Consider the following 25,197-nt stretch of genomic DNA (forward strand, 5'->3'; position numbering starts at 1 on the left):
ATTAACTGTTGCTGATACAGACTTTGGAGATTAGTAAACAGAGGGCTTCTGGGAAAATACAAAAGTGATGAACATACAGTAAAGTAAGAAAACATTTCATAATTTTAAAAAATACTGAAACTTCCCATAATTTCCTATAATCCATAATTCAAGTAATGGATTACTGTTTCACTTTCAAACTTATTTGTAAGACCTAATTTCCTTCCTTTAATATTTGATTGAAGTGGGACTGTCTATCTGGTTTGATGGAGATCATGAATGAAGTTTGAGGGTAGTGGGAATGATTGACAGAATCCTTACAAAGACTAAGAAAGCACTAATTGTTTAGTCCTACTGTCTCCAGTGAAACGTTGTACATAATGAAAAACAAAAAGAAAGATTTGGACTTAGGAAATTTGATGAAATTTTAATGGTATAGTTATGTGTTGCCAACACACATGTAAAATGTAGAGAAGACCTGTTCTCATGGTGAGTGAGGCAACATCTTACTTGCATGGGTTGAATGCTTTCTTTTTTGTACTAATGTCTTCCTCCAGGGAAAATATGGAAGTTATTTTTAGTCATGAATACAGGGAGTGGGGTAGGATGTATATAGAGTAGAAACTCATTAAAATTGATAAATGAGCCTGTTGGCACAAGGTTGTGATCCCAGGTCCTCAGGAGGCTGAGGTAGGAGGATTGCAAGGTCAAGGCCCACGTGGACTACAGAGTGCTATTAAGGCAGTGTCTGTCTCAAAACACAAGGAAGGCTGAGGTATACAGACTTGCCCACCATGGAGAAGGTTCTATGTTCAAATAAGGACTTAGGACTAAAATATATATGATGACAACCCCAAATCTTACTGTGCTAAAACTGTAATGGTAACCGAATTCACATTTGTAAAATATCTAAGGTACTGTGATACCAGCTCCTGTAAGATTCTGCTTACATTCCTAGGAGGACCTCTGACAGGCTGAAAGGATGTATTTTCATCTTACTACTTACAAAATTTGAGTCTTATCAGTAGATTAGATTGCCTACATAAGCTCTGAATATTTTCAGATCTTTTGTCATTTTATTATTAATGTAAATTCATAGAATTTTATAATAAAGTTAAAATTTTATACTAGAATAGTTTGTTAAATATAAAGTAGTAAATATGCTAATTTTCGTATCCTTTAAATATTTCTTCATTTAAAATATGTCATGTGCTAAAAATTAAAAATATAAACACTACTGTTTAAAACTAAAATTAAAAATTAAATTTATCAAATTGCTTTTCTGAGATACTGCAGATTGATAGCATTTAATGATTGGCTATATTATTAAATTGTGTCAATCAGGGAACATTAAATTATTTGAGGGCACACAAACAGAAAAAAAATCTTGGGAATCCTATGAACTACTCTAAAATAATTAGCTTTCAAATTTACAATCAAACATTGATCATATTGGGTAATGCTTTATGCATCCATAATTAAATACAATTGATTGTGTATGTATGTGTAGTCCAGATGAAATTTTCTGTATGTGTATTCCAGTGATGCCTTTGTAGAGTGTGCCATGATCACTCTTTATATTATAACGTGAAATTCTTTATTCTTATCCCATAAAGTGGCTTTTCAGAATTCTCATCAGGTGCTGTTTTCATGTAGGAAGTTAGTTCTAATTGTCTTTGAGTAAAGTTCCTGAGTTTCTTCTAAATGCTTTTTCATGCGGTAGCTTTTGGTAGTCTGTGGGCTTAGCACTGCAGTGTCAGGGGAGGTGTCCTTAAGGAGAGCATGTGTGGGCTGGGGGTGATTCTGTGGGGGGTCAGGTGAGCATAGGTAGGATGGGGTGATCGTTCAGGGGTTCTTGATTACTTCTCTCACTTAAGAAAAAGGTTAAAGTAAAATTTGGTTGCTTGGAAATCATTATTTTTTAAATTTATCATGATACTCTAAATCTGTCATTTTTTAGGCACATCAAAAGCCGATTCTAACTGCTTTGCAAGTAGATGCTTATTTAATGTGTCAATCGTGTGAAGTAGATCCTCTTATCATCCCCACCTTACAGGCAGGGAGTGAATGCAGAAGATTTTATATATATATATATATATATATTTTTTTTTCAGCTATAATGTAGCTAGTCGTAGCGACTGTGTATTTAGCTTGGCTTTATTAAGTCTGATTGGATAGATATCTGCATGTGCTTTTACTTTAAAGAGAGACCTTTGTGATTGCAAATATTACATTGAAATAGAGAAAAGGATAAAATCATGTCTAGAGGACGATTACTAACATAGACAATATCTACTTTTTAAAGTTCAGATCAGTTGGATATAGCTAGTCTAGAGCCTCAGTAGACTTAATGCAAACAGATGACTCACTTGCCACAGTTCCCTCATGAAATAGTATTCTTTCCTTCATTTTGTTCATGTCTTGTTTATAAAAGTATAATTATTGTCAATAAATAAACCACATTTTATACCTGTCCTTGAATCTGCATACATTTGGTGCAGTGAACTGTTGGTTTGCTGATTGCAGCAATTTGAATGCACTATTATCTTAAATTGTGGTTTGGCATATACTTTTTATATAGCTATTGAATTCTAGTGGTTACATGAAGTTTAAGTTCACTTATTTTTTCGTAACATATTTGTAGTTAGGCTGAGGTGCCCAACTGTCTTTTGTCATCTTTTTACTAAACCACTGTGATTTCCTTGAATGCCACTGAACTATTCATTAGTGAGTCATGGCGGGGAAATAAAGTTAAAGAAATTGTATTTTCTTATTTCATTTTTAGTCTTGTTTTAACAATTGTCGAAATGTATTAGAAACGTGAAATTTACCAGCCTCAGTGAACTCCTGACCATTTTTCAGCTATTTTGTTTCTTTGTTGTTGAAGTAGTAAATGTGTTTAGAAGGCATTTTATTAATGCTTATTGTGTATTTACTAAAATGTGTTCCAGCGCTGGGTCAGTTCACCACTTTCTCATTGTGTTTAACATCCTTTTTTCTCTATACATTTTGAAGTTATTTTGTTTCTAGAAACATAAATAAAGAACAGATGGCTGTTCACACCTCAGTAGGAATACCAGGGGACAGAGGACTTTCATCATGTCCCTGTGGTCCCATGCTGGCTCTCATGTGGTGGACATCTGTGTCTGTTTGGAATAGTTCCTGCTGCTGTTTGGAGCCTCCTGGGGCTGCTGTCAGCCCTCCTTCCCTGATTTGAAGGCAGCTAGGTTTTCTCACTCATTTATTACTTGGAAGACAAGCCCAAAATATATCAGAACAAGAGTCTTAAACACACCAAGTATGCTACTCTTGTTTTAGAATGTCCTGAATTCTATACAGACTTTCCTCACTCATAGTTACTATGTTTTAGTGGGCATCTTTTCTATAATTCTAAGCCTCCTGACAGACCATACAAAACAATATAGAGCAAATGTGATTTGGGTAAGTTCAGGGAAAGAACCAAATGTAATCATTGGAATCATGGGATAAATGAACACAATTCTAGTATTTGGCTTTAATATCCAAATGATGTGCAAATGCAGAAGAGTTTATACTAGGGAATGGTCTCAATTTTATATAGTAGTGAATTTCAACTTCTTCACGACAAGTGTGAGAACTTAAGTATGGGAGAGCTACCTGTTCTGTTGTCACACGTGAGACTTGGTTCTCTTCTTGTCATTGCTTTCGTATTTCAAATGGTGAAATGATGTGCCCAATTGGAGAAAGGATCAGGTAAGAAAGAACATTTTAGGGAGTATTAAACAGTCTTGTTATGATATAACAGATACATATCAGAAACAGATTATAAGAGCGCATTGTAGCTTTTAAAAATGCTATGACCTGGTAAAAAATTTAATTTTTAAAAACTCTCAGAATTGCTAAGGTCTTAGAAGACCCAACCAGTAACTCAAAGGTCATCTAATGGGATGTTAAGTGAAATAATATGATAGAGGGCATAAACAGCTGAAATTGTTAAGTTAATAATAATTTTTGCAAATTACTCAGAACTTGTTAAATCCTTAGAAATGAATTTGGTTCATTCTAAATGATCCCTGATAGTCAGCTAAGAAATTATTAAATAAGACTATGAGGGGCCAGCAGTTAAGAACACTTGTTGCTCTAGAAAAGGACCCAGGTTTGGTTCCCAGACCCACACAGTAGCTCACAACCTTCTGTACCACCAGTTCCAGGGGATCAGATGCCTACTTTAGTATCTCTGGGCTCCTGTATGCATGCTGTACATTTGCTTACACTCAGAAACATAGACACATAAATATTAAATGAATATTTTAAAAGGAAATGATTAAGCAGAAGATATCATCAATATGTCCTTATCCACATTTATCAAAAAATACAGAATACTAGAGTACAATGAATTTTGATTAATCAGAACAGTCCATTATTTTCAGATGAGTTTTTGTCATATTAAAACAATATTTCAATACAGAATTTTAAAAGAATCTAAATATTGGGTCTAGAGAGATGGCTCCTTGGTTAAAATGATTGCTGCATTTACAGAGGACCAGAGTTTCATTCCTGTGACCCATGTGAATGGCTCATATTTGCCTGTAACTCCAGCAGGGAACCTCACATGTTCCTCTGGCTGCCATAGGTACTTCTTATTCTTTGGATGCTTCTTATGTCAAGAATAAGATACTATGAAATTTTGTAGTTTGGGATACGTTGTATGTTATAGCATGTAACATCTAGTATTAACATTGTCTGCTGTTGGGGCTGACAAGGTGGCTCAGCAGGTACAGGTGCCTGCTGCCAAGCCTGATGATGTGAGTTCGATTCTTGGAGCCTACATGAAGGAAGGAAGGAGAGAACTGACTCACACAGGTTGTCCTTTGACCTCTACATGCATGAAAGGCACACATGTGCCCTGTCCTACCAAGATAAGTAGGTAAAAACGTAATAAAAAGTAATTGAGGTAGAACAAAGGAATCCGTGACTGATATGTAGAACTGAATTGTATTGTAAAATAAAATAAAATTAAATTTAAAAAAAAGTAATTGAAAGGCAATAAAATAATATTCATAGAAGGAAAATGGGAAACAATTCTGTTAAGTAGGTTTTTTTTCCAGGATGCCTTGTGTTGCACACCTGTGTTCCTAGTACTCTGGAGTTGGAGAGCTAGGTTTCCAGTCTAGACTGGGACCTACTAGTCATCACGTCTTAAGAATAAGAACAAAACCAACTACAGCAAAATAAACAGCAATAAAACTCATTTTAGTTTAAAGATATCACAGCGTTGTGACCCTTGTTAGTAATTTCATATTATATACCTAAAGTCTACTCTCAGGGTGAGCTTTAAGTACCTCACCCCTCACAATATGGTAGCTATGTGTGATGATAAATACACTAATAGTGTCATTGTAGAAGTCATTTCACAGTGAGTATGTGTGTCAAAACATGTATTACACCTGAAATGGTTAAAATGTTGGTTGACTATTGTAACTCAATAAAATGGAAAAAAGGAAAATAATTAAATTTCTTTGGATAAAATTTTTGAAGAGTTAATAGGTTTATTTTAGTCTGATAATTACCAGATTAAAATAAAATATGCTTAGTAAGTCACATTTGATTTCATTCTGCAAAACGCCTAAGTATAAATTATAATTAATAATTATAACTGAGAGTATATAAAATACTTAGAAAAATTCATTAACTTTATGGATACTACAATAATTCTGAAAGTTTTGGTTGATATGCTTAGTTTCTTTAATGTTAAGTTAAAATTTTGTCCTTACTCTTGAAGAAATGATCATTGGATTAGGTAAGCAATTAAGCTAATTTCATTATAAAATAGCATGCAGTGAGCTGGAGTTATGGCTCAGCATTTGAACAGTATTGATGCTCTTCCAAAGGACTCAGGTTCAATTCCTAACACTGACATGGCTTCTCCCAATGGCCTGTAACTGCAGCTCCTGAGGAGCGAATGTCCTCTTCTGGCTTCCATAAGCAATGTATACGAAAGGTGCATAGACATACATGCAAACAAAACACTCATACACATAAAAGAAAAATAAATAAATCTTTTAAAAATATATAAATAAAATTAGTATCTGGGACCTCCACCATTTTGATCAAATATGGTTTAATAATTATTTTTTTGATTGAAAAGGAAAATAAGTACGATTTTTATAGTTCAAGACATTCATACAATCCTTTTATTTACATCTACTTCATCTCTCTTAATAAAAATTATGTAGTTTCTGAGGATGATATTTTTTATGAAAAATCTCTTAGCATTATTTAGATGAATTGCATGTCTATGATTAATTAATAGACAGAAAGTGATTTCTGTTATATTAAATTTCAAATATTATAAGCAAGTCTTATGAAATAAGAAAATATTATGTCTTGAATAAGCTGGGACACATTGAGATTGCTGGGGAAAGGGGAAATGATTCTCCAGCCTTCTTTATCTCCAAGTTGACAGACATCATGAGTTTTATGCCTTTCACATCTAATGTCTAGTGGATCACTTACTGATTAACAAATAACATTCACTTAAGTTACATGAGTGTTCAGAAAAGTGTTGTATAGATTCTGGCCCTGTAGGAACTGTTGGTTATATAATCCCTCACACCACAATGGGCTCATGGCATGGTTAAAGCAGCATGATAGTAGTGAGTCTGTGGTGATCAGAACTGAAAGTTAACCCAGAGCCAGAGCACCAGTTGTTCTGCTTTGGCCACAGTGCTCATTTTCTTGTATATAAAATGCGGGCCTTCCACTTGGAGTAGAGGGTTAAGAATTTATGTAGAAGGAGCCTCCTTTGTACTTGCTTAGATGGAATCAGTGTTCATACCATCCATGTAGCACAGAGTTCTCAAGCTAAGGATTCTCTGAACTCAGCAATTTGCAGAAGCAAATGCAAAGCTATGTAGAAGGCAACGTAAAGCCCATTCATTTGCAGCTCTTATGAAAATATACTTTCTGAAGATGTTCCTAATAGAATTATATATATATATATATATATATATATATATATATATGTGAATTACCTAATAGAATATTGTATATAATACCCAATAATATAGAATATAATCACCAGCAACCATAGAAAGGTTATTACCTGAAGAAACAAAATACATAACAAATTTAAAGAGATAAAAAATTACAAACATGTTGTAAGAAATTGTAGAAGTTTTAAAAGAATATTAGGTATAAATAACAAAATTCAGCAAATGAGTCACATAGAAAATAGAAATGCAAAGTAATAAGGCAGAAATAAATTAATCAGTTATTTGAACATAAAACTCTCTTTGAAAAAATAGGCTACAGGTTACATAAAATGCTAATTCTAGGGCTAAAGAGATGGTTCACTGGATAAGAGTATTCTCTGCTCTCACAGAGGACCCAGGTTTAGTTCAACACCCACAGGTGGCTCATAACTATCTGTAACTCCAGTTGTAGAGGATCTATTACCCTCTTCTGGCATCTGCAGGTACCAGGTATGTGCACAATACACACTTATATGCACACATATATATGTAGGCAAAACATTCATATATATAAAATGAATAAGTCTAAAAAATGCTAATCATAATTTTATGCTATTCACACAGCAAATATATAAAAATATAGGAATCAGAAATGCTGGAAATAGATACAAATAATATAGCAGAAAATATTTATTTGAATATAACTTCTGAGGTATCATATCATCATACAAATTATATGGTTAAATGCAATAAGTGTTGGTAATAATAGGGAAGACCAAATAACAAATAAAATAAAAATAATGTGGAGAGTCTGTATCTACCTTATATACAACCTCAAAATATATATTTTTAAAAAACCAATGGAATTGATTACAAGCTCAAATTTGAAATTCCAAAATCATCTTCAAATATCTTCAAGCACTTTATTCAAAAACAATTTATCATGCAAATGAGAAAGTAGATTTTCACAGTTCAGTTTAACAAGGTTATTCTGGTGGAGGAGAGCGGAGCTCTTTTTCTTAAGATTAGAGAGTGAACGGTTCCTTTTAAGCGTACTAAAACACGAGAAAATTTAACCATGTAATAGGTCACAGAGCAATTGTCTGAGAACAATAGAGTACAATTTCCTGTAATAACTTAATTTCAAAAAGGATTTCTCCACTAATTGTAATACATATACAAAATTTTGTATGCCAGAAATAAAGGATTATGAAATTTGTAGAGCTGAACAGCTGCCAATATTCTGCATATTAGAACTTTCATCTAAGGACTTGGTGGGGCTGTAGACGCACGCTTTTGCAAAACCTGAAGCCCGCACATGTTCTCTAAGGAAGTACACAGTAGACAGAGGGATATCTAGCCCTAGTAAACATATTGCCTTAGGGAACCCCAGTTGCTCCTGGAGCAGGAGACTGAGGCTGCTCACAGGACTGCAAGGACTATGTTCAGGAGCTGTGACAGGGTCTGAATGATGTCTCAGTGTTTTGAGTTGGAGTTTATATGTTTGAGGCATTTTCCTCAGTCTTATTTATCTTCTGCTTAATTTCTTTCTTTCTTTCTTTCTTTTTTTTTGTTTTTTTGTTTTTTTGTTTTTCGAGACAGGGTTTCTCTGTGTAGCTTTGTGCCTTTCCTGGAACTCACTCTGTAGCCCAGGCTGGCCTCGAACTCACAGAGATCCGCCTGCCTCTGTCTCCTGAGTTCTGGGATTAAAGGCATGCACCACCACCACCTCTCTGATTAATTTCTTTTTTTTTTTTTTTTTTTTTTTTTTGGTTTTTCGAGACAGGGTTTCTCTGTGTAGCTTTGCGCCTTTCCTGGGACTCACTTGGTAGCCCAGGCTGGCCTCGAACTCACAGAGATCCGCCTGGCTCTGCCTCCCAAGTGCTGGGATTAAAGGCGTGCGCCACCACCGCCCGGCCCTGATTAATTTCTTAAAGGAGCATATTTTAGATTTATTTTCTCCCACTTTATTTATGTGCCAAAAGGCAATTCAGTTTTATGATTTCATAGAGAGTCATCATTCTCCCAATTTATCTTTTCCCTTGTAAAGTATGGGTCACCTCACTTCTCACCATACATTTAAGGAGGCATTTTTGTTCAGTTAAATTGTGTGCTGATTGTACAACTCTGACCCGTACATTCTGTTGCATCAGGAAATGATTTTACTGTGGAACTTTATTTAGGATAGACTCCCACCTTTAATCAGGAGAGAGGGTTTTCTTTTTCCCCTCTAGATGGGGTTTCTCTGTGCAGCCCTGGCTGTCCTGGAACTCACTCTAGACCAGGCTGGCCTCGAACTCATGGCAATCAACCGGACTCTGCCTTCCAAGTATAGAAATAAAAGGCATGCACCACCACTGCCAGGAGGAGCAAGGGTTTTTAAATTTTTTATTTAAGGTTTTTTTTTTTCAGGCGTGGGGGAAATGTTGGATTGGGAACTGAAGCACAAAGAAAGCTCTGTGCTTCTAACAAAAAATACAAAATGGGTGTTAGGATCCTGGCCACTGTACTCAAGAGCAGAGGGCTCTGGGAATCGCAGTTCCTTCTCCAAAGCTAGAACAGCTGGGTTTGACAGCTTCCCTTTTCAAATCTAAAGACTGGATAATGTTCATATTGGATCTTGCTTGTCCTAAACATTTGGTCCCCTGGGTTCTTTTTTGGCTTAGAAACTTGGTTAGAGTGCAGTATGAGTTTTAGGAAGAAAAAAACCCTGTCATTTCAGGGAGCAATGTTTAACATACACAAGCTGTGTATTTATCGCTGTGGATACCAGACAGTGAGCATGACCGTAAGCAGAACGATGTCAGTAGGCAGGGTGATGAAATGCATCGGGACTGCTCCATTTATAACTCTAGTTCTTCTGTAATTATTGAAGTGCTTTATGAACTAATTTTGTGATTGGTGTGTTAATCTCTTGCCATGCATCTATCCTTCTCATTTTAGACTTTTAGTAGAAATTTACTCATTTTTACTCTACGCCAGTTTATTGCTACAACTTTGTAAAGCTGTGAAATCAGTAGTGATGCTCTGCAATGCTGTCTGTGTAGCTCTTAGGTGGTGCTGAAATGCTTAGTGACCTGTCTTGGGAGACTGAAGCATCTTTTTCTTCTGTAATCTTCGCACATATGTAGCCTCTGGACACTTATTAGTAGCTTTTGAGCCTAGTGGTCTTCAACTGTGAATCTCAACCCCCTTGGTAGGCGTCACCTAAGACCATTGGAAAACACAGATATTTATATTAAGATTTATAACAGTAGCAAAGTTACAGTTATGAAGTATCAACAATAATAATTTATGATTGGGTGTCACCACAACATGAGGAACTGTATTGAAGGGTCACAGCATTAGGAAGGTTGAGAACCAGTGTTCTAACCCATTTGGTTTTGTGTAACACAAGTAGTTATTTCTCTTTGTAGTGAATTATTTTGTATTCACTATAAGATTTGATTAAAACTTGATGCCAACAAAGTTTATACAAAATAAGTTGAACTTGACTCTCATTCCTGGCAGTTTAATCCAGCAGCTAATTTTAAATTAGGGCATATTCATTTTTCATAATCAATTTCATGAAATGCTTTCATTCAAGTACATCACATATTTTGACATATATACATTCATTCCCCATTTCCTGCTCTTCTCTCCCTCTACTCTCTTTCCCTTTCCCAGAGAGTCTCTTTTCTTTTCATGCAAAATTGTACATATTTATGGAAAATCTAGGATCCATATATAAGAGGAAAGATGAGATCATTCTGAGCCTGTCTTAGTTCATATAAGATGGAGGTCTTCAGTTGCATCTATATTCTGCAAACAGTATAATTCCATTCTTCTTCTTTATGGCTGAGTAAAGTACCATTGTATATCTACACCACATTTTCTTAATTCGTTCACTTGCTGGTGGCCATTTAGTCTGGTTGTACATCTTAACAACTGAGAATAGTGATGTAATAAGCATAGATGCACAAATATTTCTATGATACATTCCTTTGGGTATTCTCAAATGTATAATTGGATCATATATCAGTTCTATCTTCAGCTTTTAGAGAAACCTCCACATTGGTTTCTGTGGTGGCTAGATTAATTTATATTGACATTAGCCTTGTGTAAAGGTTACCTGAATCCTAGCAATCTCACCAGCATTTGTTATTATTTTTTTGAAATGATGGCCATTCTTAAATACAAACTAGCATTGATTTGTATTCTCCTGATGGCTTTATATGCTTATTGGCCATTTTCATTTTATCCTTTGAAAAAACACCTGTCTTTTGTGTCTATTTTCTGAAGGTCAGTAGTCTAGGCAGAGCAGAGAGAAAGAGAGAGAGAGAGAGAGAGAGAGAGAGAGAGAGAGAGAGAGAGAGAGAGAGAGAGAGAGGAGAGGGAGAAGAGAGAGAGAGAGAGAGAGAGAGAGAGAGAGAGAGAGAGAGAGAGAGAGAGGAGAGAGATTTACTTTTAAAGCCTTTGGCCCTTCCCACCCCTCCTGAAGTTGTTGTAGGCACATATGCGCCCCCCCCTCAGCTTTTTCTTGGGTCTTCAGTTTTCATTCTCCTGCTGCTCCTCCCCTCAAGTTGCTAAGTGTCTGCACGTCAGTTCCTTTCATGCAGCTGAGTCTGATTGTACTTTGAGATTGCTCAGGTTTAAATACACAGTTGTTTTCCTTTTTGCTAATACTCTTCCTGTTTCTAGTGGTTCCTATCTCACCTGTCTGTCATCAGAGGGCATGCTTAAAATACAAAAAGAGTCAATGTATCTCCAATTTGAAATCATTGGAAAATCCATTATGTTTTTAAGAAAGGAGCCAATGTGGCTTTTAGGCCTGTTATATGTCATCCTTATGTGTAGATGAAAATTAAACAAGTTCTTAAATTAGAAGCTTATACTGAAAATGATCTAGATTTTCTGACTTTTGAAAAACGAGGTAGTTGTGTATATAGCACCGCAGCTCTGCATGTTAGCACTTCCCACCACTACTTTATGGCTGCCTCTGTGGGTGGGGATTGTTCTCTCTGGTTTGCCCTTCCATCAACTTTACTCATGTTATTGACCTGGCTCACAGATATTTGACGTTATAATCCCTGGCTCAGTGCCATTCACTCTTTTCATATCTTGTTGCTTTGCTCTATTTCATTGTCTTCCTGCCAGATCATGATTCCTGTAATGACAAAGTATGCTTTCTTTATACCTCACTTCTGGGCTGCTAGCACAATTCTTAATATACACCAGAAATGAAGTGAGAATGGTTTGAATATTCCTGATTGTACTTTTGCATTGACATACATTAGTTTATGTACTGTGGGCCTCAGATATATACAAGTTTTTCCTTCACAGGTTCAACTAATTGCAGATTGAGTATATCTTTTAAAAGTTATATCTTTTCAGAATACATGTGGATATATTTCCTTTATCATTGTTCCATAAATATACAGTATTGCATATAATACAGCAAATAAGACTTTCATTATATTAAGTACTATTAGTAATTGAAAGATAGTTTGAAGTATATAGGAAGATGTACCTGTATTAGGATACAGATTCTATACCATTTGACCCAAGGAACTGAGCACCTGTCTGTTGGCATCTTACATAAGGTGCTATACCAATCTCTGGTTGATACTAAGAGTTTGTTATGATATTTCAAAAGCCGACAGAGAACCGAGTGTATATTAACTCTATAACTTTTAAAAAAATCTGGAAACAAGATTTTATTTCCTGCCGAAAATGCTGTAGCAAAGTTACTTTCGAGTTGCAAAGGATCATCTTTAGAAGTGCTATGATGAATGGTGGTGACAACTCTTTAATGTTATAGTTCTCAGAGCCTCAGTGCTCTTATGGAAGGGTAGGAATTGTGACTTTCTTACAGTGTTACACGCTTTGTTACACTCTGCTTGAGTGTGCTGAGATAAAATAAAACTTGCATTAGTGGTAGATTCTCTGTAAAATACCAACAGGCAATTTATTTGTTCTTGTGTATTAATCAATATATATTCATTTCTTTCCTGAATGGGCCTTCTGACAATTGCTAATAACTAAAAAGCATTCTAAACTAATTTTTTAATGTATTTGAGAATGATGGATTTGGTTATTGGTGAATTAAATATACATGATTAATAGAATTTCCTCTTTAGTCTTTATTTCTTATGGTTTAATTAACATGAAATGTAAATGCAATTATTAAACTATAAATCTATAAGGAAAACTACATTGTACTTGTTTACTTACATTTTCCTAATAGTGTTTGAGCATGGCTTTTTCTCTGTAGACCTGAGTTTTGTTTTTTGGAAATGCCATGTTGAATTGTTAATAATATATATATTTTTAGTCAGTATCCAAGGAAAACAGTTTTTGAATGAAAGTAGGGTAGCTGGTAATGTTAAAAAGTGTCATAGAATGGTTTGGCAATGAAAAGAAAAGGATGTTTAATCCAAGGCTGGGTGGTTCCTCTGGTTACTCACTGATGAAAAACAATGGAAGAATCTGCATCATCATTCTTCATTCTCTACTAAATTATGAGACAGTTCATTTGTGATCTTGTTTCTCTGAGGTATAGCATAGGATCAGATGTTCTGACTGGTTCTGTGTCAGTGGTGGTTCGTTGCTGTGACACAGGTGTCTACAAGACCATGGTTTCTGCTTTTCAGCCACAAGCCACCTGTTTTGATATTCTCTATCATTAGATGTTGTTAAAGCATGTGTGCATTTTGTCATAAGGAATGTGCAATCAACATTCATGAAAAACAAATGATAAATTTGCATAGTAGTTGTTTCACTTTTTCCTGTTGAAAATGACCAGTAAATGATGTTTTTTTAGTATATATCTATAAACTCTATAAGGCTGAAATACAGTCTTGATTTGAGAATCTGACTATTGCCTGTATCTTGACACCTATTGTTTTCTTTATTAAGATATTTTTTATTCATTTCACATACCAACCACACATCCCCCTCTCATCCCATGCTTCCCACTCCTCCCCATCTTTCCCTCCCCCTATCCTCTCTGAAAACACAAGGCCTCCCATGGGAGTCAGCAAAGCCTGATACATTCAGTTGGGGTAGGGCCAAGCCCCACAAAAGTGTGTGTATCTCTTTTGAGATTAGTTTACTTGTTAAGAATAGTTGATACTGCATCAATTAGCACTCCTTTATATTATATAATTCTCATAAAATGTTACTTCCTCATACATCGTTTTGCATGTTGAGTGTTACTACATAGGAGTAGGGGCATCGTTTTTGGTATTTGCTTTTGAGGTAGCTAGTGCAGGGTTTCAATCTCAAAATATTTGTCATTTTTTAATTAATTATATATTTTGAGGTAGGGTCTCGTGTAGCTAACACAGGCATCAAACTAACTGTGGCGCCTCCATTGCCTTTTACGGTTCTTCCTGTGTTCTCCTCTCAGTGTTGGATCATAGGAGTGATGACTGTACTTGGTCACAGTGTACTCCTAGAATGTGGTGTCGTTTTGACCAGTTCTGTGTATAGAATTACAAAGATATCTACAGAATGACCTTGAAAGATGAAAGTGTGTTAGAAATATCTGCAAGTGGGAGTATGTTATTCAAGGGGAAGTTAGCGGCAGAAAGGAATATAGACTCTTTGGGCCCAGTCATGCCTGCCTTACGGCTTCTATTAGAAAATATATGGTGAACTAGAATATAGTCTTTCCAGGGGAAGATGACAGCCTAATCTCATAGGAACTGCCTTATGTTTTCTGAAGTCTTGGTAACTCCAAGTGATGCTGAAATAACAACACCACTTACTTAGTTTGTAGAATGGCTTTGAAAGAGTTGTATCTAGTCACCTCAGAGGCAGTCAGCCATCACTGACTCAGTCCTGTTTATGATTTCTTTCAGCTTATACTTTGATCCAGTTATCAGTAGCTGGGTGTCCAGTTTGAATTTCAAAGCATGAGCTTGTAAAAATCTGCCTTGATCTTGTAAATGTTTAAAATGAGTCAAGAATGCAAGCTATGTTTTTTTTTTCTAATTTGGGACATATATGTGACAGGCATATCATGTACTATGAATGCTTTTGTTCATTTATGACCAAATGTTAATTTATATCGTCATGATAATATTTATTCGTGGTTGTTTGAATTCCTATAGTAGAGGATGAACTTTTTCTCCTGACTATATTACACATGGGACTCTGTTACAAAAACATATCTAGTAGTGACTCTAAACCTTTGACCCTACCTTTGAGTGATTCCAAACAGTAAAACTTACCAGACATTATGCTGTATCTAACATTGTTAGTTTTTCTGTTGATCTCACCTTCCCTATAAACATGAGTAGTCTTATTGTAATTGTGTTTGCAGATGCCATCTTGCCTATATGCCTTCCTTCAGTTAAGTCTTGGAATTCATTTCTAGCCACTCCTTGAATAAATTGTGATCACTACGTTGTGAAAATATAATGACTGCTATACTATTTGAACATTTTTTTGGCAATGAGGAGTGTTCTCATTTGACATTACTTCATAAAAACACAGTCCACAGAAGTGGAATGATAGAATGCCAAAACAGTTGATTTCTTTTGGATGTCACTGAAACTGAGTTTCTGGTTTTAATATTTGCCAACACTGAGAAGTTGTTCTATGTAAAATGACTTATTTACATAGTTACCTTGCAACACTTGGTATTTCATACAGTAGGGACATTATTTCATTGCAAACACTGATTTTAGTGTTGCAATATTTTAATATTTTGTCTGGCTACATTTATACTTGTGCTTTTGAAATTTGAAAATTCAGAATAGCTGTATAATAGTCATGGTTTGTAATAGTTTTCTGAAATGAATTTACTAATATTGTAGGCCATTTGCTGCTCTCTATCCACTTATATGAAACAGATATTCTGTCTAACTCATCCTTCCATACTATTGGTTGCCATGTTCATATATACAGAAAGAACTAAAGAAAGTGTATGTAATTGTATTTCAAGTTTCCATGCAGGATTCTATAGAAACTTACCGACTACATAGCATGTATTCTCTGTACTGCTTTAGTGTTAGAATGAGAACTCCAAAATGGAATTAATTACTGTAACCTCTTGCAGATATCTCTCTGTAAAGACACCTCTTCATAAATATTCCATGAACAGTGATAGTAGTACAAACTTTTGTAGATTTCTTTTTCCTATTTCTTTCCTCATTCTCCTTCTTAGATTCATACTTAATGAGACTGAAATGATAGATTTTACTCTCCTTCTGTAATAAAAATATTTTTTAAAGTGTATATACATATATACATGTATGTTTTAAAAATGAAGTATTAATGAATTTCACAAATATATAAATATTGCTTATTCATAAATATTGCTAATTGAAATTGAACTAATGGTAACACCATAGCTCCTTGTTAGTTGATTAGTCTTAATTATAGTCTGTGTTAATCATTTTAAATGTTTGACCATGACTAAGTATAATTCATTGAACTTTTACTCAACCAATAAATGCATTCTGGCATTAAAGATATATTGATGTAGAACTTAGACATCATTCATGGGGCTTTCTATTTGTAAAACAAAAGAAAAGGGAAAAACAAAAGAGAAATCCAGCAGACAAACCAAAGAAGACTTTGCTGTGGTGGGGTCTGGCACCTGGCCAGGGAAAGCAAAGAAGGAAGAAGAAGTCATCAGCCTTTGACCTCAGGCAGCTGATGGAAGGAATGTACTTGATCTCTACCACATCTTCGCATCCTTCAGTGATGTCTTTGTCCATGTCGCCGATCTTTCTGGAGTAACGGGTGGAGTGACGGTAAAGGCTGGCCAAGATGAGTCCTCCCCGTACAGCGCCATGTTGGCTGCTCAGGATGTGGCCTCTGTGTATAAGCTGCTAGGTGGTCAGTACTCTCCTGTCAAACTCTGAGACACAGGAGCAAACAGAACCAAAGCCATCAGACCTCTTGCTAGATCAGGAATGAAGATCGGGTGACTGAGCATGCTGTCCCCATCTTTTCTGACGACACATACAAGAGGGGTTGTCCTGGTTGCTGTCTGTGAACAGGATTATTATTATTATAATCTTAGATTATTTTCCCATAATAAATTACTTCATGTAAGAAAAGGAAAAAGAAAGCAAGATGATTGATATAGTGCAGCATGGGGGTTATGGAAGGTTTCTCTGAAGTTTCCCAAGTGGAACCCACTGTTAATAGATGTTTTAGTTTTATGTGGTGCCTTCCTTACTTGGTCTAATTTGTAAAGATGCATATCTTTATAAGTGATTTTTCAAGAGACAGTAGGCACTTAAAATATTCCAAAGTGTTCCTTGGTATCAAAATTAATATAATGGCAATATAACCTAGTTCTAAGCAAATCTCATTCAGACTTTGATTTGTTTAATATTATTCATTTCAGTGTGGTATAGTAGATATGATAAGCTTATAATAAGAACAGTTTTACTCCAGAAAATTATTCCAGCCTTATTTCTAATGCTGTTTCCAAAAAAACAGGGGTTGGAATTATATGGTAAATCTGCAAGTATTTCTGCTTTAATGTGAGTTGATCATTGTGCTCTTACTGTAAAGAGTGTTTGAGGAAGGTTTTAGCGAATGCACAGAGAGCCTGGACAAACACAGTGATGCACAAAAGCCAAAAGCCATGCCTCCAGAAGAAGTGGGCACAGAAATAAAGAAGAGAAACAGTTCTGCCTCCTCAGAAATACTTTGTTTAGCAAAGCATGAACCTTAATTTTTATATATTTGCTACTCTGAGGAAGGATAATTTATTACATTGCTCTCAAGTCTATTAGATAGTAAAGCAGTAAGTTATCAGTATTTTTGTTACAATTCTTTATTCATTGATTTTTGGTTCATAGAAGTTATTGATCATGTCTTACTGTATGAAGGGCACTGGACAACATAATGAACAACATTTTGTACCGCGTTAGTGGAGCGGTCCCTCCAGATAGTTTTTCTTTATATTGAGACTCATCAAAATTCCAAAATAAAAATAATTGCAGAAGGGTCAGAGAACTGTCATATAATTAAGTGTTCAATAGGCAAATCTCTCCTATACAGAGGAGTGAGAGAAATTCTGAATACATGGAGGTATGCAGATGAGGACTGCAGATATTTTAGAAAAATTGTTACTGTTAAGAGATCAAGCATGAGAGATAAGCAACAGCCATGAAAGCTTCACCTTTTAGGCAGGAAATGAGCATTAGACTCTTCTGCTTGGATTGCCAATCAGATTAGAAGTTTTAGAGACCACACGGTAAAAATGGACATGGACACACAGGGCTGGCAGTGGCATGAAGTGGAGTTGAAAGACTGTCACACTCATCCAAATAGCATGCAGTAGAACTAGCCCTGAGAGAGGCTGCTGGGATAGAGGGAAACAGACAGACTGGAAGTAGTTAGGATATAAAATTGACAACAATTTGTAATTGAAAGGATGGGGTAAAAGAGAGCAGATGCAGGGATTAGTCAATAGACTAATTTGGGTTCCTAGTTAGGAAGAGAATTTGGTTAGTTGAAGTGAAGCAGATTTGTCAGGTAATGGGCAATTTAGTTTTAGATATCAATTTGTGTATGTTGTGGGTCATAAATGAAGACACTCAATAGAAACCTGAAGATTGGAGCCTCATGAAACAGACTTGGCAGCTAGCAGCATGCTGCCAGTAGGACAGACCTCAAGAGTGCTTAAGATCACTCAGAGGGAGAAGAGGAAAAGGCGGAGGAGTTGAGAACAAGAATACAAGCAGCCAGAAAAGAACTGGTCCAAAACTAGGAGTCTGCCGAGGGCATTGGTGAGAAGCAATGCAAGATAAAAGCAGGCCAGTGAGGTGTCCCTAGAACCAAGACTGTGCACAGAAAATCAAACTGTGGCACGTCCTCTGCCTTTACACATTAAAGGTTCCCGATGTGCTTTCCTGAGAATATTTTAGTGGAGAATGTAGAGGGTGGGAAGGAATGGAGTGGTAGTAGAGTTGAAGGTTTCTTTTTTCTTTTTCTTTCTTTTTTTTTTTTTTTTTTTTTGGTTTTTCGAGACAGGGTTTCTCTGTGTAGCTTTGCGCCTTTCCTGGGACTCACTTGGTAGCCCAGGCTGGCCTCGAACTCACAGAGATCCGCCTGGCTCTGCCTCCCGAGTGCTGGGATTAAAGGCCTGCGCCACCACCGCCTGGCTGAAGGTTTCTTTTTTAATGCAAACATTTACACAAATGTAAAACAAAACAAAACTGAAGTTTGCCAATGCTGGAGGAAGGATGCTTGGCTGCTGAGTTTGGATGGGCTTTCCTGTCCAGGTCTTTGACTGCTTCCTGAGGTGTGTCACTTTCTTCTTCCTCTGTCATTTTTATTTCCCATCCACATTGTGATGAGAGGTTCCGATGTGTCATGGCTTGGTCGCCCTGGGTCTTTGTATCTGCTCTTTCTGCTTAGTGTATTCCGGCGCTCTTTACTGCCTTCTGTAACTAGCTAGTCCATAGTCTGCAGTGTCTGCTGGATGCCAGTTTCTTCCAAAAGGGTAAGCCCCCCTCTGAGCAGTACACGTTATTGCTCAGTCTTCCCATCTCATGGCAATCACCATGCTTCCATGTAATTGCTGATTTAGTTAGCCTTTCCTTCTACATGATATGTTTTGACCATGGAAAGCACATTTACCTGTTTCAAATTGCCCCAAATTCCCATTTTAAAATGTCTAGCACACACCATCTCCTCAGAGTGTGTATTGAGTGAGCATGTGAGAGATGTGCTGTGGAGTAACTGAGTCCTTGAGGAGATAGAACTCAGTTGGAAAGGTTATTCTTATAATGCAGTAAACACCCCTCTTTCCCTGAAATATGCAGCAAGGATGTGAAGATAAGTAGAAACCTTAACTTATCTTGAAAATATTAGGGGTGGGGTATGCTAGGACACAATATTTTTGAGGCACAGGTTAGCAGAGAACCTGTGGGGTTAAGGATGGAATTTACATTGGTTACATGTTTACTATATTTCTTTTTTAAGCATAAATTCAAGTTATTGCTTCTGTTTATAGCCAGACTTTGTTTCATGTTCTTATGTTAAAAGAAAAAATGAGTGAGAGGGAAAAACAGTCAATCCAACTCTATGGGAACTCACCAGAACCCCGGATTGACTGTCTTCCCGTTAACATTATTCACAGATGACATGAGAGACTCAAGCCATCATAATTGGCCCTGTAAGAATCAGACTGGTCTAACACTATCCACTGAGTTCAGGTAAGGGGATTTATGAGATGTAAATAGAGAGCTTAGACTGTGGTGATGGATTATCTAAGAAAAGAAATTGGAAAGGGAAAGCATAATGACAGTCTTCAATGAATAGAATACAGATAGGAGTCTGTGCATCAGAAATTTGAGGGGATTATTGTATGCTCTGGAAACCAGAAGGCAAGGTCTTTTTGTTCATATTAAAAGGGATGAGGAGGGTGGAGAAGGCTTGGGATTTCTGAAGCAAAACAGAGGCTTTTCAGCACCACAAGATTTGTCCCAGAGAAGCTGATGATGGTGATGGCACATTTTTACCATTTCCCCAGCAGCCTATTTACTCATTTAGAGAAATCTGAAGTCTGCCATTTAGATTGATTAAGAATGGAAAGAGTTGTTGGTGACATCATTGTGAAGAGTGTGGTTGGAATTTTCCCAGTTGCCAGACTAAAGACAAGTGACATTGGGTTCAGGGAAATAGACTGTGCCAGCCAGTTCCACACTAGTGAAGTAAATGCGGAGGATTGATAATGAACTGAGCAAGAACCCACACAGTCCACAGTGACTGAACACACAGTATCCTCCTGTGCACACCGGAACCCATAGGAAATGGCACATACAACTTCATTCTCCAACAGGACACAAGAGGCAACTGTTTTTTCCTCAGAGAAAATGATCTCATGTTCACTTCCACAAGAAACAGCACAGTATTCAACTCTTCATTCATTTTTCTTTTATGTTTTTTAAAGAAATATGCAAAAACAGTCAATCTGACACCAGTTATTATATAATCCTAGTCCTAAATTATAAAACTGCCACTAACAGTTATTATCATAAAACAGTACAAGGAGCTGAAGGTGGTTAATAAAAGAAGTCAGTTGATGCATACAAACTGACCATCATTTTGAAGATTCATTTTTTTTTCTTTTATACTGAATTTCATGTTGTTTTGACTTTGTATTTCTGTGATGTAAATGCAATTCTTTTGTCTTATTTTACATGTTAATTTTTGATCACTAATATAGTAAACCAGACCTAAATTATTATGTCTTCATGAATGGGATTGATACCTTTCACAAAGGAGCGTGAGGGACCTAAGTAGTTAACTGCCTTGTCACCATTTGAGGATGCAGCTCAAAGGTATCATCTGTGAGGAAAAGCCCTTTACTAGACACTGACTGGTTCCTAGAATTTTGAGCAGTACATTTCTGTTGCTTATAAATTATCTAGTTTGAAGCATCTTGTTACCATAGCCTAAATAAACTGAGACAAGTGTCTTGCCTTGTCACAATTCAAAATATTCTCAAATAGCTTCTTGTCAGAATATGTCTTGTTCATTTTGGAAAAATTAATTCACTGCTTTCTAGTTTCCATCCTTGCAACAGAAATCAAGTGTCATAATCCTGATCCTTCATGTGTAACCTGTTTCATTTCTTTGGGAGTTCTTAGAATCCTCCTTTTATTCCAACTGTTCTGAAATTTAGTGATTATATTTACATGAATGTCCTTCTAATACCATCACTTGGGCTTTACAGTACTCTTTTAAGATTAAAATTTGAAATAATCAGCCCATTCCTATTTTTATAACTACTTTTAAAATTCCATGTCTTCTGGGGTTTTTTGCTTTGGCTGACCGCATCGTGTGAATTTAAAACCCTCTGTAGGACCTCTCAATTTGTATTGAGGTCCCTCAAGTTTTCTTTATGATGATCCATGAAGACATTGCTATTTGAGCCTTATCACCTCCTCACAGCCCTGCCTCTCAATCATCCCTCTTTTGCATTTCTCACTATTATTTGTGTATTTGTGTCTCTCTCTCTGTTTCTGTGGCAATGAGTGTTGCTGTGTGTCTGTACACTCCATTCTCTGGCTCTTGCAGCCAGGAAGTAATATTTCAACTTGAGATCTAGCATTCTCTGTGGACTGTACTGGGCCCTGTGGGGAAAAGCTGCGTAAACATGGATGTCACCCTGTTTGAATGACTTTCAGTTTCTATTTTTATTCCTTACCCAGCACTGCAAACAGGCATTTGGCTGTTGGTTTTGTTTTGCTTTTCCTTAGTCCCAGAGTTTCTAGTTACAGCAGGAGAGCTAGTTAAGTTCAGTTCAGCATTGCCTGCACTGGAGTACCGAGGTGCTAACTGTTAACAAGATATTTTTGGTAGAAAATTCAGATAAATACATGGTCACCTTTTGTTTTTCTCCCCATTTTTCCTCAACCTCGTCAAAAGGAAGGTGTTTGTTGAAATGTCTTTGTCTTCCAGGCTGCTCATTTGATTTCATTTGTCACTGGGTAAAGTAGGATGTCAGAGTAAACAGTTCTAGTCCTTAGACTGCCCTGAGAATCTGGTCTAATCAGTGATGAATGACTTTTTATGTTCATGATATAGTGGCATCATTGGTCAGTGATGCCAGGATGATTCCAAAGTGGCAGGAAGTCAGAGAACTTTGTTTCCTAGAGATCTCTGATCAAATTATAATGAACAAAGTCCTTTCTTAGCATGGTATAAGTATTTTAATGCAAAGTATTGGTAGCTCTTACAATCAGTAGTTTGAAAATGGTTAATCTTTGTTCTTTCTTAGCAATAAATTAAAAAATTAAGCACACAAGTAGCTTTTAAAAATCAATCCTATATTTTACTATTTTGTTTAGAGACTTAGGGATACTTTCCATTTTTATAACTTTTAAGGATCTCAGCTTTGAGTTTAGTAGTTTCTGATAACTTATAATGGAGTTGTAGTAATTATAATGTAAATATTTTGTTTCTCAAATGTTTGTAATATCTGTGCAATGGCTTCTAATAATTATGTGCTTTCATCAAGTAAAAGTAGTTCAAGCCTCTTTGGAGGGTGGAAGGGTTGATGGAAGTGCACTGTAATTTCCAATGGGGAGAAGCCAAATTTTTATAGTCAAGGTGTGCATGTGTGTGAGTGTGTGTGTGTGTGTGTGTGTGTGTGTGTGTGTGTGTCTGTGTGTCTGTATCTGTGTATCTGTGTGTGTCTGTGTACTTTACTATGCAAATCTTTCTAGAGAATGATTTGAATATTCTGATAAGTTGTTCTTTAACAAAGTAAACTAATTTCAGAGAAAAATGGTCATTGGCATTTTATGCTCTGAACTGTCAAGTTAGTCTTGAAGTATCTCCTCGGTTGGTGTTTAAGCCATTATGTAACTTTTGCTGTCTCACCATTTCTGTGAGCAACACATGCTACACACCAGAAGTCTTGATTTCATCCCCTTCCAATCCTAGGAGATTTTTCTCTGGCATTGTCACTCTGGAATGCTGCTGTGTAAAGTAATCAACCATATTCAAAAGGTGTATCAAATTCTGACTAAGAGTAAGTACAGGTGGTGTGTGTGTGTTGTGTGTGTGTGTGTTATTGTTGTTATTGTTAGGTCCTTGTTCCTTTGTAGCCTATTTACAAAATAATGAGCAATCCTTTGACAGTGTTCATGAATCTCCAGTGTTACACCCCTGTTCCATGTTTGAAGCACAGAGATTGCAATTGATTACTCAGGACCCCACCACAAATAGTTGTCAACATTGACTTTCTAAAGTAGAGAATTTTACATTTGCCATACAACATATAATCATTTTTATATAACCATCATAATAAGAATGAATAGATACTTTTGCTGTGGATGTCTTTCTGTATATGCTGTGAATATGTGTTGCTCTGATTGGCTGATAAATAAAATGCTGATTGGCCAGTACCCCGGCAGGAAGTATAGGTGGGATAAGCAGAGAGGAGAATTCTGGGAAGAGGAAGGCTGAGTCAGAAAATACGAGCCCGCTGTCCAGGGAGCAGCATGTAATGGCACACAGGTAAAGCCACGGAATACGTGGTGGCATATAGATTAACAGAAATGGGCTGAGTTTAAGTGTAAGAACTAGTCAGTAGTTAGCCTGAGCTAATGGCCAAGGAGTTTTAATTAATATAAGCTTCTGTGTTTATTTGGGTCTGAGCAGCTGTGGGCCCTGGGCGGGACCGGAGAAAACTCCAGCTATATGCTTTCATTCATGTTTCTTATAAATCTTCTGATAGTGTTGTACTATTTGTAGGACAGAATTATTCAGAAATAGGCAATGGCAAATTTAATTAAAGGAAATAAAAATAACTGTTTGAATTAGGGTCTTACTTTGCTAGTCCAAGCTGGCCTGAATTTACTCTGTAGCTAAAGATGGCCTTGAACTCATTAAAAATTCAAGAGTTTTCTGTCCTTAACCTCCCATGTGCTGGCTTTATAGTTATGAGCCTAAATTGATGATGTTATAGTTTGAATTTGAAATACAGGCCACACAGGATGGCTTGATTGTTAGTTAATAGGCTTTTGGAAAATGATGAACTCATTCTAAGGGCTCTGGTCTAATCAGTGATCAGTGACTTTATGGGTTTATGATACAGTGTCATTATTGGTCAATTGTAGAAAGTAGGAGGTGGGGCCTGGTAGGAGGAAGTAGGTCACTGACATGTGTGCCCTGGAAGATGTATCTTCTCTGTGTCTCCTCCCTGCCTCCTGTCTATTCTGAGTTGAGCTATTGTTCTGTCCATGCTCGGCACCATGATGAGCTGTTTCACCAGAGACCAAGAAGCAGTGGAGTGGAATGACCATAGGTTCAAACCTCTGACTGTGAGCCAAAGTAAATCATTGCTCCTTTACAATGTTTGTCATGGGAACTTGTGCCTTTCATAAGAAAGTGACTAACATATAAAAAATAATGGTTCAGAATGGAGGAAATCAATTTTATAGCCCTCTATATCCATGAAGAAAAATAAAGCCTTCCTAAATGAGGTGGCTTCTTTTCAGTTATTTGGTCACTGTGGCAAGAACAGTAACTATTATACCCGTGGGTGTGCTTTCTTTGCTGTCTTTTTAATATCTCATTTTGTTTACTCCTTGAAACTCATGGAGACTGCTTATTGTTGCCTCTGGCCACACATCTGACTGGCTCAGGTGCCAAAGGAGCTGATTGCTGTCTCTTACTTCTCTCTCTCAGTTCTCCTCTGTTATTAACTGGGGGCTCCGGCCCAGCCAGTGGTCTACGTCCTTCAGGGTGAGTCCTCTTTCCTCAGCTAATCATCTCTGGGAGCATCTTCATAAAT

General features: G+C 36.5%; 1 protein-coding gene across 6 annotated transcripts in view; it reads left to right on the forward strand.

Annotated features, from left to right (window-relative positions):
- Positions 1-25,197, forward strand: part of Xrcc4 (X-ray repair cross complementing 4) — a 257,737-nt gene that overhangs the window by 84,329 nt on the left and 148,211 nt on the right. For 5 of the 6 annotated variants that reach the window (XM_052743627.1, XM_052743628.1, XM_052743626.1 and 2 more), the window contains one exon: positions 25,092-25,148. The exons of the other annotated variant lie outside the window; for it this stretch is intronic. In XM_052743627.1, the coding sequence (XP_052599587.1) occupies positions 25,092-25,148 (57 nt within the window). The remainder of the gene's footprint in view (positions 1-25,091; positions 25,149-25,197) is intronic. 6 annotated transcript variants of the gene reach the window in all.

The sequence above is a fragment of the Peromyscus californicus genome, unplaced genomic scaffold, assembly GCF_007827085.1.
Source record: "Peromyscus californicus insignis strain IS unplaced genomic scaffold, ASM782708v3 Scaffold_18__1_contigs__length_77618521, whole genome shotgun sequence".
Lineage (NCBI taxonomy): Eukaryota > Metazoa > Chordata > Mammalia > Rodentia > Cricetidae > Peromyscus > Peromyscus californicus.